Below are 16046 nucleotides of genomic sequence, written 5' to 3' on the forward strand. Positions count from 1 at the left end.
ACTTAGTCTTCTGTGAAAAGGGCCTATCAGTGACCCAGAGATATTAAAGTAGCAGCTATTACTGTATAAAATTTATGGCAAAATCTACGACAGCTAACAAATTTATATTTCTTACTGTATCAATAGTTACATTTCCCAGCCATAATGCCAGCAAGTACTTCCTAAAGAATGATAACATATTTAATACTTTGATTGCAATTAATCACTGCAGTGTGTCTTTGCGTCTCTCTCTGTGACAGAGCGGAAGTTCAGTGCAACTCCTAGAGCCAGCGCACCATAATATTTACTCTAGCCAGGCAGCAAATGCTGCACCTCTCCTCTCGTCCATTAGTCTGACAAGCCTGGGAAGCCGTGCCAACACACATAACACACGCATGCTTACGTATACGTCACTATTCTCTCCTTCACTGTCTGCTGTTGTGTCAGCAGCATTTTCCTCTTCTCGCTCTTGCAAGGAAGCTGACAAATAGTCATGGAAGGAAGGATAGACGGGGAAGTGGAGGAAGTGGGTACAGGAACTTTTTTCTTCTGTTCTGCTGGAACATAGCTTGGACGTGTGACTGACAATGAGAGGCACACTGCACATAGGGCATGTGCTGGAAAAGAAACAAGCGCATACATATACCCTGGCAAGAGGCTTGTGTTTTTACTCTGGGCCCACGAAATCCAGTTGAGCTACAAATGAGAAGTCTATATGACTCTTACCATATCTTTCCACTATTATAGCTTACGGAAAAACTAAGAATCAGAAAAGGTCAAAACAAAAGTGGTGAGTGGTAACAGTTCAGTCTAACCTCACAGACCAGTAGAGTGGTCATATTGAAACCTGAGTTGTATGGGGCCACATTTCAGTGCATGATGAACCAAACCATACAGAAACAAATTGGATAATTCCCATAACTGCATCCACATTTCCTTCACTTGTGTCTTTTTCTTGTGTCTTAGTCCCGCCCATATAAGATGCAAAGAGATAGGAATCGAGGAAATGTGTTTTAACAGACAACCTTTTCCTCCAATCCTCCATTTGAAACATCCAGTCAATAACAATTTTTAAATAAAGAGTGGCATGTCAGTCTATAACAGACTTCTGCAAATGATGGTCTCTTTTACCTCATTCAACCTATCCTCCTCAGATGGGCTTTGGGATGTCCTTCAAGATGGCAGACCGATACGACTTACGGATCAAATAAGGGATTAGGATGTACCCACTGTTCCACCAAATACAATCTAAATAATCATCTAAAATGTCTCCTCTGAGGCCTATTGATGGGTGGTGTTTGTACCACAGAGTTCCCTGAAAGAGCAAAAAGCAAGTAGTCGTGCCTGTTTCACTCCCACCCACAGGGCTCTGTTCTGCTGCTTTCACATGTAACTGAGCTAAAATAGCCTGAGGTGATCGGTGGGTGAAGAGCACCTCTTCTAATACACACTTTGCAAAGATCTTCGTCATAACTTTGATGAGCGATCTCGGGTTTGATCTCAGTGTTTCCTAAACTAGCTGCATTTCCTCCAAAGGGAAAGAAATATTGATGGCTTGACCTATGAAGGTGTTTAGCGCTGTGCTTTATGTTTTTACTATCAGCGTTTTTATGTGTAAAGGTTTAGTATGTGTGAGTAAAACCTTGTTCATCACATTTCCTAACAGCTAGATCAGGCCTACTCCAACACAGCAGCCACACAAGGTCAAACATGTTTATGTTTTCTCATCCAAATTCATCTGAATTGCTAACAAACCAACCCACAATCTGCAAAAATAAAAGAATAAAAAAGCATTAATATTCATTAGAAATTACCACAGCTGAAAAAATAAATGTTAATCTATGCATAATTGGTGAGCATGCTACAGGGTAATTGGCTCTTTCAGATATGAGTCTATGTGTGAATCAAACACCCTGAAATGTTTGCCTGTTGGAGCATTTCATCAACAAGCTGAGAATGAGCTTGTGTTTCATGTCTCAACATGGCTGCTGTGATATCCACAGTGTTATTCTCTTCAGATGCAAGCCGATGTTTTCCCTCATCTGTTATCCTACAGCAAGGAAACCTTTCACTCAACAGACCCTTCAAGACTTTGTAATGAGCTGTCCAAGAGACTAATGACACTGAACATGAGCTTGTTATAATTAGAATCAACAAACAGCTGACAGACAGTTGTTGTGCTTGGCTAAAATATATGATCAGAATATTAATGTGCATCACGATTTGGTACACATTTACAAAATCTCACAAACACACAAATTCCAAAGCCATTTTCACATATGAACTCTGGAGTATGTCCACAGAATTAGGCCCCGATTGCTCTTTCACACATGTAACACACAACAGGAGATAGTCCATGTCAGACACGTTCTCACCTACTGGAAATACTCTGGTTTATGCAAGGGGGTGTGTCTGGGTAGTAGGGTTGTAAGAAAATATCGATACACTTGAGTATTGCAATATTACATTTTGGGATACTGATACGTATTGTATCGCCAGATTCTTGCCAAACACAGCCCTTACTGGGTAGAAAGCACAGGAGGCGGGACATGATGCGGTCACGTAGCCAGCTTGTAATTTGGTCAAAAACAACTGAGTCGCTTGCCATTCCTTGTATCTGTCTGACAATTTTGGCGCCGGCTCTTAAGGACAGACATTCCCGGATCTTGTTGTGTCTCAAGTTACTTATTTTCACTGGCATCTTCATTATAAATGATCGTTTTTCTTCACCACCAGACGTTTGCATTCTTTCACATGACAGAACATCATCAACACACCCACCAATACTTTGGACTATACGCTGCTGTATTCTCACATGGCCTCCCTGAGGCTCACTCAGACTGTTCGCGGACTTTGTACTAGGGAGCTGCTTAATGTCCAGTGTCAACTGACTCAGACATTTGCGTTCTCACATACAGCTCCTCTGGGCAATGTCTACATAATTTCAGGGTTCCAAAATTCTGTTGTTTTTATTTATAAGTACTTTAGTTTTTATTTCCCTAATGCACATTCCTTTTTCTTTTTTCAAATTTTCATTTCTTGTTTTCTTAGTCTTATGTTGTTTATTCATTGCCTTACAGCAGAATATTGCACACGCACACTGACAGCCTCTGTACCCAAGTCAAATTCCTCATGTGTTCAACACACCTGACCAATAAAGCTGATTCTGATTAAAGTTAGTCCAAAATGTATTAATCTGTTACGAAAGAAACTTACAGAAGAATAAAATGATAACTGAAACATTCTGTAGGTGAATCAATAAGTTAAAGGAGAAGATTGTATGAACAATTTAGCCTATTATTTTAGCCATTTTTCACAAAAATTCCAAACTTCTCCTGATATCTTTAGGTTTTTGACTGTTGGTTGAATAAATCAAGATACTAGAAACTGTCATTGTGGATTCTGGGAGTCTCTCCCTATTTTCTAACATTTTATAGACAAAAATATTTATCCAATTAACAAAAAAATCATCAGCAGATTATTTGGTAATGAAAGTAATTGCTAGTATTGCCAAATGCACCATTTCTTTTCTCACATCAGCGCAATTATGGAGTTGCTATTATCAAGGAACAGGGGAACAGGCCTGCAGAGATCCTATCAGAGATCATTTTATCTCTGGTGGAAATGGGAAGCATGCATTCTGTCTGATGGGAAAACACTGTGCAGTGATTCACACAGCACAGGAGTGAGCGTAAGAGATAAGAAAAGAAAAAAAAACCTGGCAAGCCAAGTCAGTAATGGGCCCCGTCTCCATGTCCCATCCCAACTGGACTCTGAACACAAACTGTACACGCTGTTTTATCACGTAACAAGATACGAGCGCACGAAGCCTGCATGCTGCTGCTCAGCCAAGCCCTGCAAGCAGCCAAAAGACAGACCAGTGGCAGAAACAGCCCACATCCAGTGATCTGCATGTCAACTGCAATGCAGACAAACACATACAGATGTGCACAGACCAAAACTACCACACCATATCATAATGACACCAGTGCTGTTTTCAGGTTTTGAGCTGCAACATTTACCACTTCAGTTTTGATTATTCTGTCAGGCAGGCAAACCAATCGTCCAGCAAGCTGCTTGGTCAAACTGACAGACATAGAGGGATCGTATTGTGCTGGCCTTGTGGTTTCTGCGCCGCAGTATAGATCACCTTCTCACACCTCACCGCGCTAAGCACTGCCATGACGAGAACTCAACACATGCAAAGCAAACACAAACTAGATGTAAGAGACAGTCACGGGAACTCCCTCTCACACTCACACAGAGACAGGGAAGACATCCTGTAACCATGGAAACCCTCCACCTCCTCACATGGTGACATCACAGGTGTTGCATCATGACCCAAAGAGGGGGGCAAATGATCACCTAAACTGCTGCTTGTTGCTGCAGGTGGACAGGCTGGATGGTGATGATGATGATGATGACTGAAGGGATGATGATGAAGAGGGAGGAGGGCTAAGAACGGATCCTTGGAGAAACAGACGGTCACCGGAAACAAAAGCCATATGTGAGCAACGACTCATAGGCACACACACTGTAAACAAGTGAGGGAGGCAGATGGAGGTAGACAGAGGAAGACAGACAGATATGTTGAGAGAGTGTGTGTGTGTGGGGGGGGGGGTTGACCTGTCATGGTCTGGTGTTGATCACATGGAGAAATCTACAGTAGCTAATGACCATATTGCACATTTTTAAATGCAGCAGCAAGAAAAACATTAGCGAGCCTACAGTATAGAACCCCTTTGGTAATGTAATATATAAATAAGTGTCTGAGGACGAAGGGAGGGATACACTGGAAACAGACTCGGGCTACTTCTTAGCTAATGAGCTGCAAATGAGTCTGTATACCCAATCTATTTTTGGCTGCAGTGACTTTCCTAATATTATCCAGCAGCTCCTGTCTTCCCTCTGAGGCAGGCACATTGCAGCAGCCAAGACAAACAGCGGCTCCTAACCAAACGCTAAAAAGTCCATTTGATTTGTGTAGGGGTTTCAGAAGAATACAATAGCCTTTCCCATCGTACTAGTAAATCGGTATGCACAGCAGACCCTGGCCCGGCTACGGGGTTCTGTCCTGTCCTGGGGCTGGAGCCGCAGCTCGGCTCAACAGCTGTGTCCAGCTGCGCTACAAGGAGACACTGGGCGCTTTGTTTCCCACACGGGGGAGGCAGAGGGAGTGTAAACGGTCTCCGTTTGTGTACACACAGTTTTATTTCCACAAAGGTTAAAGGCCCGTAGCCTTTGTCAGCCCAGGTCCCTCTCCCTACTGTTGAGTGTTTCTCCAAAAACAAACGGCCTTTCAGCAGCAGGCTGAGATGGAGCAGCGAAACGGGGGGTGGGGGGGGACAGCCAAACCAGGATGTGTGGAAATTTTGAAAAACGCTGAGCCGACGCTGCCCAAGCCGAGCGAGGACATTCACACACTCACGAAGAGAAATGTAATGTTACACAACTATTTCGAGTCCTGTTGTGTTTTATCGCCAATAAGTCGACGAGATAAAACCACGTTAACGTTGCAACAAGCTCCACCAACACCAAACACGAAAAGCCCAGTGTGCAGAAAGGGAAAGCGCAGGGGCAGGCACGGCACACTCGGGAAACAACAACAACAACAACAAAAGAGGAGTAAAGAGAAAAAGAAACCACAAGCAGAAGCGTGGTTTTCACTGGAGGATAAATGACACCTCTGGGACATGAATAACGCTGGTACTTACTCAGATGAACCGGTTCCGCTCGGTCCACTGGAGGATAACCGGTCGGTCTTCCGCCTGTGTGTCGGGCGGGATCTGCGCTATGGAGAATGGAGAGCTGAGAGCTGAGAGCCTCGAGGACTGAACCTAAACTGTGGCTTGCGTCATTTCACCATGATGCCACTGTTGCGCGCACTAACGCAGCCATCTTACTAAGGAGTGCCCCACCAATCACTGCTGGACCCGGGCCCCCGTCTTATTTTGGTCCCAACCACGAAAGTGATCCACCAGCAGCCGTTATCAGGTTTACCACATAACATGCAGTGGGATATTGGAAGGTTAATCTAGGGAAGGATGACTGAATCTGTTCCCTTCATTAACCTAAAATAGGACATCCCGTGCATAGTCTCACTTTGATCAAGTACTGGAAAATAATTTAGTTAAGCACATTTACTCGTGAGAGACATGTACTCACTGTAAGTACCATAATAAGGCCATTTTCTTGAGTTCAGTTGTGATTTCTATATTTCAAAAAGAAATACTGACATTTTCCACAACATTTATGTGGCAGGTGAGGATTTTACTTGCAAAATATATGGATAGGTTAATGCAGCAATATATTAAGTTGTAGCAAAAGCAGCTTCACTCCCGTCAGTTATATTGAAATGGTGCTTACATGTTAATGCTTCAGTAATATTTGCATAATACAATCTGAAAGGGGCCATTCTGCCCAACAATTACTTTTTCTTGAATACTTTGTGTATTTGAATGAAATTATTTTCATATTATGCTTAAGTAAAGTTTTGAATGGTGTACTTCTATCTGTAACACAGCATTGCTATTTTACTTAATTAAAAGATGAGCACTTCTTCCACCTCCGCTTTAATCGGTTTTACAGTTATTCCATGGTGCAGACTGAGAACTTTCCAGTTACATATCTATGTCATGTTGACTCAACTGATTTTAAGTGGGCGTCTGCCTACAGTCTATAGAAACTGTCTACTGGAAAATAAATTCTTTACCTTACACTAGTTTTACTGCTTTCTCTGAAACCCCACAAGTTAAGGTTTACAGTCAAAAAGAGAAGCCTCCTTGGATCCAACCATGCCTCCATCAGTAAACAGACAAAATTCATCTCTCCTCCCATTTAACATCTCTGCAATTGAAACATCTAAACCAAACGTCCAGTGTTCAAATAGCATAAACACAAAGAATCAAGCCAGTCTTCCCCATTATCTTCATTTTGATTTAATTTCATCATGTTAATTTATTGTCTTATTTTTGATCCTTCCAGTCACTCAGCTGCGACAGCCTTAAAGACAGACATCGCCCCCCTGTGGCGGCCTTCAGGTGTGTAAATAATCCCAGCATGCTGCTGAGGGTGGTCCAGAGTTATGGAAGGGTGGCGACCAGAACCTGAGCAAGCAGCACTATATTTTGTAAATATGTCTCAACAAATACAAATTTACACTGACAGATGACTTCATATAGCCTCCAGAGAAATAAGGTTTGGCATCAGGTTTATGTACCATAAAAAGATCCTGCAACTTATTTGATGTCACTGATGCCCACACTAATCCATTATCAATGTGTACAGATGATTAGTCCCATAAAAGTATCACCACTAATAATCATCACATTTAAATAAAATGAACTGGTACATGGATTCATTAGTCAGTGCTGCATAAGCATTCATTTGAGCAAAAGGAGTCAGAAATTAGAGAACAACACGAGAAGTGATTTGGACTGGAAAATGAGACACTGTTACATACAGACTGGTCCGGGTCATCCATTAGAGTCTGTTATGACAAATCAACAGGAACCATTTGAGACTGAGGTAAGAACCCTGGTCCATCATCTGCAGGGCTCAAAAGGACTCCCTTGTGGTCCCGAGATACAGTGTGTGGGCTGCCTTGGCACATGATACCATTTAGAGGAGGAGACAAAACAGTCATTAGACATCTCTGCAGCTTCTGCAGAGTTTATCAGGACTGAGCCTGGTGATGTGCTAGGGCTCTCCCCTATGGTGGGATCAAACCACAGTCATGACACAGTCAGCGACTGTCAGAGCTCATCCTCCTCCATTTTCTGGAAAGCCTCCAGGTCTTCCCGCCAGTCAGCCAGGAGTTCATCCACTGACTGGCTGCTTGAGTCTGTGTTGCCCTGAGACTCCTCTCTGCTCTCAGAGTCTTTGTCCTGTTTGGGCTGAGGCAAGTCTGCCTCTGCCTTTGTAGGAATAGCTTCCTGTTCCGTTGAACTACCTTCGTCTGCAGAAATGACTGCCTGCTGCGATGGCGTAACCTCCTCTGGGAGAGATTCGTCTAACATCGCTGTGCTCATTTTTGATTGGGCAACAGGTTCAAATGAGGTAGGAGTTGTTGCCTCGGTTAAGCAGCCCACCTCCGCTTCTTGCACATCCACACCTGAAAAGGAAACAGGGGTGTGAGATGGAACAGCTCAACGTGTAGAACACACACACAGCTCTTTTCCTCCTCCTCAGTCAGTAATCTATACACCATGCTTCCTGGTAGCCATTCTCAGGCAAAAAATAGTAGTTTTCATCGAGCGGCTGTCAACGATAACAGCCTGATGCTGATGGTGAGTCATGTTTTGCACAGGATGAAGCCTTCCTCACATAGCTGCATGCCCAGAGTGTCAACTGAGAAAAGAAATCTGGCAAAAATTGTACTGTGAATTCTGCACGGATCTGTTTAGAGAAAAAAAGCATCTCATTTGTTACAGTTTCTAAAAATGTAGCTACTTCTTTAATTACAGATTATAAATGTGTTAAGGAAGGAGTCTGTGCTTTTTATTTTCCAGCTGAGGGAATACAGCCAAGGCTGCTGCAATGATAACCAGCAAAGACTTCAAAGCTTTCCATAATGCAGGTACAAACAGGCACATGGCACCATATCTGGTCATTACTGTGTCATGGCAGCTTTGTGATTACAGAGACTAGCTTTAAATCACAGGATTAGTGGCCAAGTGTCTGGGTCAGTCACATCTGTTCTGCTGAACAGTGCCCAGATCTCTAACAGCTCCAATAGCAGTGTCTGTTTAGGCTGCTTAGTATTAGTTATGAAATCTTTCTTGCTTTATAAATGGTTTGGCAGCAAATACAGCAAATGTAGACAGAATGACGGCAATACAAATTAGATGTTTTAGAAATGTGGAAATCTACAAGTTTGGCCAAACACTGCCACTATGTCCCACCTTGCTATGTGTGGTTTGCTCCTGTGATTCAGTAAAAAATAAAGCACAAAGAGCTGTCATGCCCTGTGATCTGAGAGGGTAAATGGCAACTGACAATACCATGATTTCACTAAACATTTCTAACAAAAACAGAAGGCTATAATTTGAAGGCAGATTGAGAGAAAAAGGGATGCAGAGATACAAGCTGTAAAGAGGGAAACAGATAAAAAGAAGGGAAAGGATGAAAAATATGGGTGACAAAGAAAGAAGGAAAAGACAGCAATACTTACTGTCCTCAATCAGGTTGCCAGGAAGAGGTTTACCTTTGAATATGGCAGCTGCTCATCCAAAAGGGAGAGGGTTACAGAAAAAAAAGAGAAACCAAGAAAGAGAGAGGAAAGGCACTGTTACAGTCCGCCAAACGGGAATTAAGGGATTTGCCCAATGAGGAAAAAGAGGAAAAGAATGAGGATGCAGTACTGATAAGGATGTAAACATTCAGCATGCACCATTAGCATGGCAGCTTTGTTATGAGTCACAGTCTGAGACTTCAAATAACACCTGAATCCCTACACCCCATCTTTATTTTATAAAGTCAAGATGCACAGTGCATACAGATGTGATTAATTTCATCAAGAGAGGTAACAATGAGAAGAGAAAGCATACAGTCAGAGGGAGTAATGTCACACCTCTGTCTCTGGCCTTGTCGCTCAGTAGCACTTCCACCTCCCTGTACTCCTTCAGGGCCTCCAGCAGGATGCTGCCTTCCTTGTGGAAGAGGAAGAGGAGAGGTATGGTGATGTCATCCGTGTTGCGGCCGTCCCCGGCCATCTGAAACAGGGGAGCTGTATCACTGCTGCTACCTTCGTTGTCATCTGGAAGGAGAGGAAGTGAGCAAGAGTAGAAGAAGAGGTACAACTAGTCTATTAATCAACTGACAAAATGATCTGAAAAGAAGAACATGGATAAGGAATTAAGTCCTTTAACAAGGAACAATGACAAACAACTGCTGATTCCAGCTTCTCAAATTAAAAAATTTTTACTTTTATATTATTATAAATTCAATATTTAAGGTTTTTACCAAGGGCACAGAGAAAAGTTGGTGAGCTTTTCTCAACATTTTCTGACATTTTACAGACTAAACACTCAATATACTAAAAATACTTTTAATGTAACTGAGATTAACTGATAATATATAGTCTATTTTGCCATTTGTTGTTAGGGAATCTGTAATCTTATCAATTAGATAAGTAGTACATAGATCACTGCTGTAACTATTAGAAGTTTACCTTATTATTTAGTCCTCATTTAATGTGCAGGACTATTCAACTTCCTGTATCCAAGATAATCCATTTATCTGGCCCTAATCTAGTCAGTGAGTAGTCATCTTCCATCTTGTGTCATTAGCTGCTTGCACTCACCGATGACTATGCCTCCGATGGCGCCAGCCTTCTGGATGTGTCGAGCCTTCTCTGCAAACATGCACTGACCTCTCTGGAGCAGAGCGATGTGGCCCTGGACGTACTCAGCATTAGTGATCTCATTACAGCCGCTGTAGGGTTCAGCTGCAGTCACAAAGCCTCGCACCTGTACACAGGAAGAAAGAGGCAAAGAATAGATTAATTCATTCTAATATTATGTGGTGTATGCTCTCATCTTCCCTGCTGGTACTGAAACTAAGAACTAATCTTTCCCTCAGTTTGAATTAAGAAAATATTCTACAAGAGGAAGTGCCCTCTTAAAAACATGGCAGAAACATAAGTTGTTCTTTTAGGAAAAGCAAACAAGATGGCAGCTAAGTGCCCATTTGAAACCTTGCAGCTCAGCGAAGCTACAAACCCACTCACCCCCGTGGTACTTTTGGACAGATCTGTGCCAAACTGTGCTGGGCCAGCAGTCAGCACCACCCTGCCAAAGAATGGATGTGAGATTATCTGAACGGCTCTAGGAGGCAGCTGCTCTTTCTGCTGCTGGTTGGACAGCTCCATCATCTCCTGCATGAAGCGTACACCGTCCTCTGCTGCTACTGCACTCATTGCCTAGGGTGAGCAGAGGAAAGAACAGAGCAGAGCAAAGAAAAAGACATAGAGGGCTTTAAAAATTCAGGAACACCATGATTTGTAGTTTTAAATGAAAAAAGATACATCTGCAAGTTTTCATAAATGATGGTACCACTATCACAGTATGATCTCCTGTTGTGTTACATTCAAACAACAATACACATTTAAAGACATCACACCTAATAGTGCAATAAATAAAATAACTATCTTCTAGGGGTGTAAAGGTACACATATTCGTACCAAACAGGGCCCATACACAGCTTTAGGTATTGTGCAGATGTGTACTGAATCTGAATACAGTCTTTAATGATAGCAAACAGTAGGCTTGTTTTGCACATGAAACATTTTCTTCAAATCTGAGTTCCCACATGAACATACTGTATGTACAGTATGTGGCGGGCCAAAGTTCAACAACTATACACATCACGCTTAGCTTGGCCAAGCCTCTGCTAGCGAATGTCATGGGCAATGCAAACAAGAAGCCAGAGCTGGAAGACTCTCTCTTATCATTATTATGGGCTCCTGTGTGGGAACACCCGGGCTTCCCAGTGAAATACAACAACGAAAAAAGAAGGGTGGAATAATATATCTTATTTGTTTGTGTGATGCGCTCCAGGCTGCCACTTAGTATGTTCGATCACTAGTAATCAGGTACGTTTTTGGCAACACATCAAACTTGCTAACTCATTTGAAACAGCACCACACAAACATGAATATCACTGCTGCAGTGGAGTACAGACAGCTTTTCACTGGTTAACAGAGCACTTACGTCTTATTAGTAGTTTGCAACACTATTCTATTTTTATGCTGTTATACTTTTCTATATTTTAGGTTTCATTTGAAATAAAAAAAGAATATGTTGACAAAGTTCATAATAAATGACAAGCAATTTTATGATTTGCATTTTCCCTTTACTGTCCCAAAAATGTATCAAACTGTGACTTCAAAATCAAGGTACGTACCAAACTGTGATTTTTATGTACCATACAACTCTAATATCTTCCTGATTCAAAGGATGAGAGACAACTGTCTTGCAATATTTTGTATATTTTAGGATTGCATGTGCTGTGATACCCTCATATAGTAATTGCATTGTATATGAGTCATTCCCCCATCTAGAAGGAGAACACGCAGAGAAAACCAAAAAAAGGCACCCTGTTAAGAAAGTGAATCAGCCTTTGACTTTGACAGTGTTTATCCTTGTTGTACCTGTGTAGCATGCTGGACAAGCTGCACTCTGCCATCTTTCAGGTGGATGAGACTGACTCCCATCCTCCTCAGCAGCTCCAGATGTTCAGGGTTGTTTGCCATGAAGTCCTGAGCCCTCAGAGGAAGACGGCCCATGCCAGGTTCTCTGCAAAGTGCAAAAAGCAAGGTGTTAAAAACAGATAAGTGTGGGCATACAACCTGGTAAAGCCTGTGTGTTTACACACTTGTAAGGAGCAGGACGGGGGCAGCTCTTGTCCACAGCGCTTCGGATTGGCTCTCTCAGGTTACGGGGAAAGGCGGGGTCGGGAAACAGGAGGCGGGTGTTAGGGCACGTCCAGTCAAAGTTAGAGTCATCTAGCTCCTCCTCTGACTGAAGCATAATCAGTATTTCTTTTGTTAAGCAGTGAATGAGGTAAATACTTTAATCATTTTTGTCAGATTTTTTGCAATAATATGTCAATTACTGTTTTGTTGGAAGGAACAGATGAGGAGTGAGGGGCCCTGGAAAGGGACAGAGGCAGTAGGTGAGCCTCGGTTGTGAAGATGTAGTCCTCCACGTCGAATGGTAGGTCGTCCGCTTCAGCAAACAGCAGGAAGAGGTATTTAAACATTTCAGCAAGGAAGAAGGAATCCATTCTGAGAAAAAGAAAGAGGTGTAAGATGTGGGAGACGGTGCTAACAAATGGAACATTGTTAAAACTTTATATTCTATTATATTCTCTATATTTGTCAAATAATTAATATGAACATTACAAAGTAGTGTTTGATTCATCAGCGGGCTAATATTTTATCATAATATTTGTAGATATATCAGCATTTATTGTATGTTGGAAGATATGCTTACATTAATGTTTTAGGCTTTATTTTTAATATGCTTGACTAATAAATTTCTTAATTCAAAGTGTTCAAAGCCATGTTGAGTTGTTCTAGCATCATCCACATTTTCTGATGGTGTACTTTTTTGATAAAAACACAAAAACAATTCCTCTCAAAACTTGATGTGATTTTTTACCAGTAAAGTCAAGCTATTGTTGATAAAATATTTAATTTTGGTTAAATTTACTAGTCAGAATTTCCTGATTTTTTTTCTTTTAAAATCATCTTTTCAAATAAAGTTATATAAATTATAAAACATTGTGATTCACTACATATCTATGTCATAACACTTTAAATAACCCAATTTAAGAGAATCTTCTCTTTATCTTAAGTTAATTTAAAAAATATATATTGGTCAATATTGGTCATTCTATAATTATCAGATAATGTATCTTTTAAATATCAATATCAGTCTCACAAATACACTAGAGTCAAGCTGAGGCACAATGTCAATTCAATGTCCACATGTTGTTTTGAATAACACTTAATCTCTTCCACCACGTGCTTTATATACTGTCCTATCGTGGAATGTAAATGGCGCTGTGTGTATTGCGTGGCTGAATGTTGTCTACATTTGCAGTTAGGTGTTCTATCATCTCACTAATCATTGTACAAATACCCTGCATTTGCTCATATTCTCACCGGTCCTCGTGGCTCCCAGTGCGCACATCCTTCATTGCAGCGAAACCACAGGGAACTCGAGCAAAGCGGTTGAGGTTGTCCAGGATGGTGCGCCCTGCCTCCAGGTAGTAAGGGTCTCCTGTGGCCTGGCAGAAGAAGAGGGCAGCAGTCATTAAAACAGAGGGCAGCAGAGCAACTGTGAAGAGGACTCCGGTGAAATCAAGGCAAACACAAAGATGTAACTTACAAAATAATCTCAGTGTTTTATCATAGCTTTCTTTTATTATTTTTACAAGACACCAGAACGCCAAAGGCAACACAGTGTACAATCATTTTGAACATTAATTAATGATCTTTATGCTCCTCAGAAGCTGTAGAAATTGAGATGGTGCTGAAATGTTGTGAGTCCTAGTGTACCAAGCATTAATTTAGCAACATTTAACACAACATGGTGCCTGATAATAGACATTTACCTCTGGACTATGCTGCTGAAAACAGAACACCTGCATTATGTCACACTTCACTGATAAATTACCTTGTAAAGAAAATAGGTGCTCTCTGCAAACTCAGGCCTCAAGGGATGTTGGGCCCAGTGGACCCTGAAATCAGTAGTGAAGGCCTGGGGACAGAGGGAGAAGGACGAAGGGTCAGTCCACCATCCCAAGCATTGTAATTAGAACAGAGAGACAAAACTAAAATGCAGCTGTGCACGTTTATTCAGCAACACAACACAAAATATATAGGGCTCTATTTGAATAACACAAGGTCAGTTTTGTTATGGAGCAGTAAAAACCAAAGTTGCAGTGTTGGCTACACAGAGATACATTACCTCTGGGAGGAAGTTGTGTTTTTTGGTAACTTGGTACAACATCTCATGGGTCTCAATGGCAGGACGGATGTCTCCCTTCAACACCTGAGACATGCACAATGTTAGTAAAGTAGCACAAGACTTTACAGAAACAGTAAATGCTTCAGTTCACATGATCCAGTCTGACCTGCAGTCCAGGGAAGAAGGCCAGCAGAGAGTCCATCCAGGTGCGTGCAGGAAGAAAAGGCTTGTGGATGTGAACATGCAGCAGCAGAGGAGGCTGGCTAATGTACTTCATTATAGATGCATAGTGCTAAATGGGACATACAAAGTAAAAGGACTTAGAATATAACCGTCATGTGGTGCTTTGTGAGACAGACAGAACAGGTAAACAAAAGACTTAGAGACACATGGTGATTGGTAACGTACAAAAAAAAGTAAAAGAGAACATAAGGAATTAACATAAGGTGAGGAAAAAGTACTGTGTAATTTAAAAAAAAAAAAAAAAGAAACGTTACGTTTTAATGCTAACTTCTGTGCTTAAGGGACACACAGAGTTCTGAAATGCACAAACACTGTATACCGCTGCTTTATGTTGGATATGCCACACTTGACAAAATGATATCAAGCAAACAGAAAGGCATCAAATTACGCTGGCAAGTGTGTGTGAGAGGGTGTGTGTGTCCTCACAACATTGAACCGTTGCAGAAACAGGTCATCTCCTAAGAGGACGTAGGCCTTTAGCAGGTATTCATAGTATGAGTCAATTCCAGCCCCAACTCCACTGTCTGGTGACACAAAACCATACATCACTTTCTAAGATGAGAGAAATCAGATGACAAACACACGTCCTGTTGTACCTCTCACTCCATATACAACAGCTACACTTAATTTCCACTTTCCCATGTCCTTGTCTCATCACCACCCTTCATCTGCCCTTTTCATCATGAGCAGAGCCAGGGGGCAGTCAGGGGTCACCCCTGCCAGAGTCTAAATGTGATGCTTGTCGGTATTAGATACAACTAACATTTTTCTGGTGCTTTATAATTGATGTAGGTCAAATTTGCTTTATTTCATATCATTAGTTCAGCATGATGCAACTTTGGTTCAGTGGGCAAAGCAGTCGTCTCCTAACCGGAGGGTTGGAGGTTCGAATCACGGTGCCTGCAATCCACATGTCGAAGTGTCCTTGGGCAAGACACTGAGCCCCTAAGTTGCCCCCGATGGTTAAAACCAAAAGAAAGCACTGTGTGTCTCATTTTTACACAGAATAAACAATTTGATTCTTAATAATGTTAATAATAATATGGTTTATTATTTTACAGAACTAGGAAATGTGCCACCCCTCTGTAAGTCTGTGCCCCAGCCTAACCACCTGCTGTTCATCTCTCATGCCCTCCTCCATCCTGTTATCCAGTCTCTGTCCCCCTTCTCTCACCTCTTCGGACCCACTCTCCAGAGTGGATGTTGATGGTGGTTCCCACCAGATTGCTATTCCTCTGTCTCTTTTCCCACAGGAAATCCAGGGCTCTCCGGGCATGGGCCTGCATATGTGAGGAAGGATGCATGATTGATTCAGAAAGTACAATTCAATCTACAGTAGCTGTCCAG

The 16046-nt window shown here is 41.9% G+C and overlaps 2 protein-coding genes across 4 annotated transcripts in view; both read right to left on the reverse strand.

Moving 5' to 3' along the window:
• Positions 1-6179, reverse strand: part of LOC109973072 (uncharacterized protein C1orf21 homolog) — a 41982-nt gene extending 35803 nt beyond the window's left edge. Inside the window, exons 1-2 of one of the 2 annotated variants that reach the window (XM_020622395.1) lie at positions 5694-6179; positions 4345-4447 (exon numbers count right to left, since the gene is read on the reverse strand). The gene's annotated coding sequence lies outside the window, so the exon portion shown is untranslated. The remainder of the gene's footprint in view (positions 1-4344; positions 4448-5693) is intronic. The other variant, XM_020622394.1, reaches the window with a different exon arrangement.
• Positions 6180-6540: 361 nt separating this feature from the next.
• edem3 (ER degradation enhancer, mannosidase alpha-like 3) overlaps positions 6541-16046 on the reverse strand; it is a 14657-nt gene continuing 5151 nt past the window's right edge. Inside the window, exons 8-21 of one of the 2 annotated variants that reach the window (XM_020622354.1) lie at positions 15874-15979; positions 15126-15223; positions 14623-14748; positions 14457-14540; positions 14163-14246; positions 13649-13773; positions 12595-12766; positions 12355-12500; positions 12131-12275; positions 10709-10900; positions 10283-10448; positions 9551-9736; positions 9152-9199; positions 6541-8092 (exon numbers count right to left, since the gene is read on the reverse strand). In XM_020622354.1, the coding sequence (XP_020478010.1) occupies positions 7734-8092; positions 9152-9199; positions 9551-9736; positions 10283-10448; positions 10709-10900; positions 12131-12275; positions 12355-12500; positions 12595-12766; positions 13649-13773; positions 14163-14246; positions 14457-14540; positions 14623-14748; positions 15126-15223; positions 15874-15979 (2037 nt within the window). In that variant the 3' untranslated portion in view covers positions 6541-7733. The remainder of the gene's footprint in view (positions 8093-9151; positions 9200-9550; positions 9737-10282; positions 10449-10708; positions 10901-12130; positions 12276-12354; positions 12501-12594; positions 12767-13648; positions 13774-14162; positions 14247-14456; positions 14541-14622; positions 14749-15125; positions 15224-15873; positions 15980-16046) is intronic. The other variant, XM_020622355.1, reaches the window with a different exon arrangement.

Source organism: Monopterus albus, unplaced genomic scaffold, assembly GCF_001952655.1.
Source record: "Monopterus albus unplaced genomic scaffold, M_albus_1.0 scaffold279.1, whole genome shotgun sequence".
Classification (NCBI taxonomy): domain Eukaryota; kingdom Metazoa; phylum Chordata; class Actinopteri; order Synbranchiformes; family Synbranchidae; genus Monopterus; species Monopterus albus.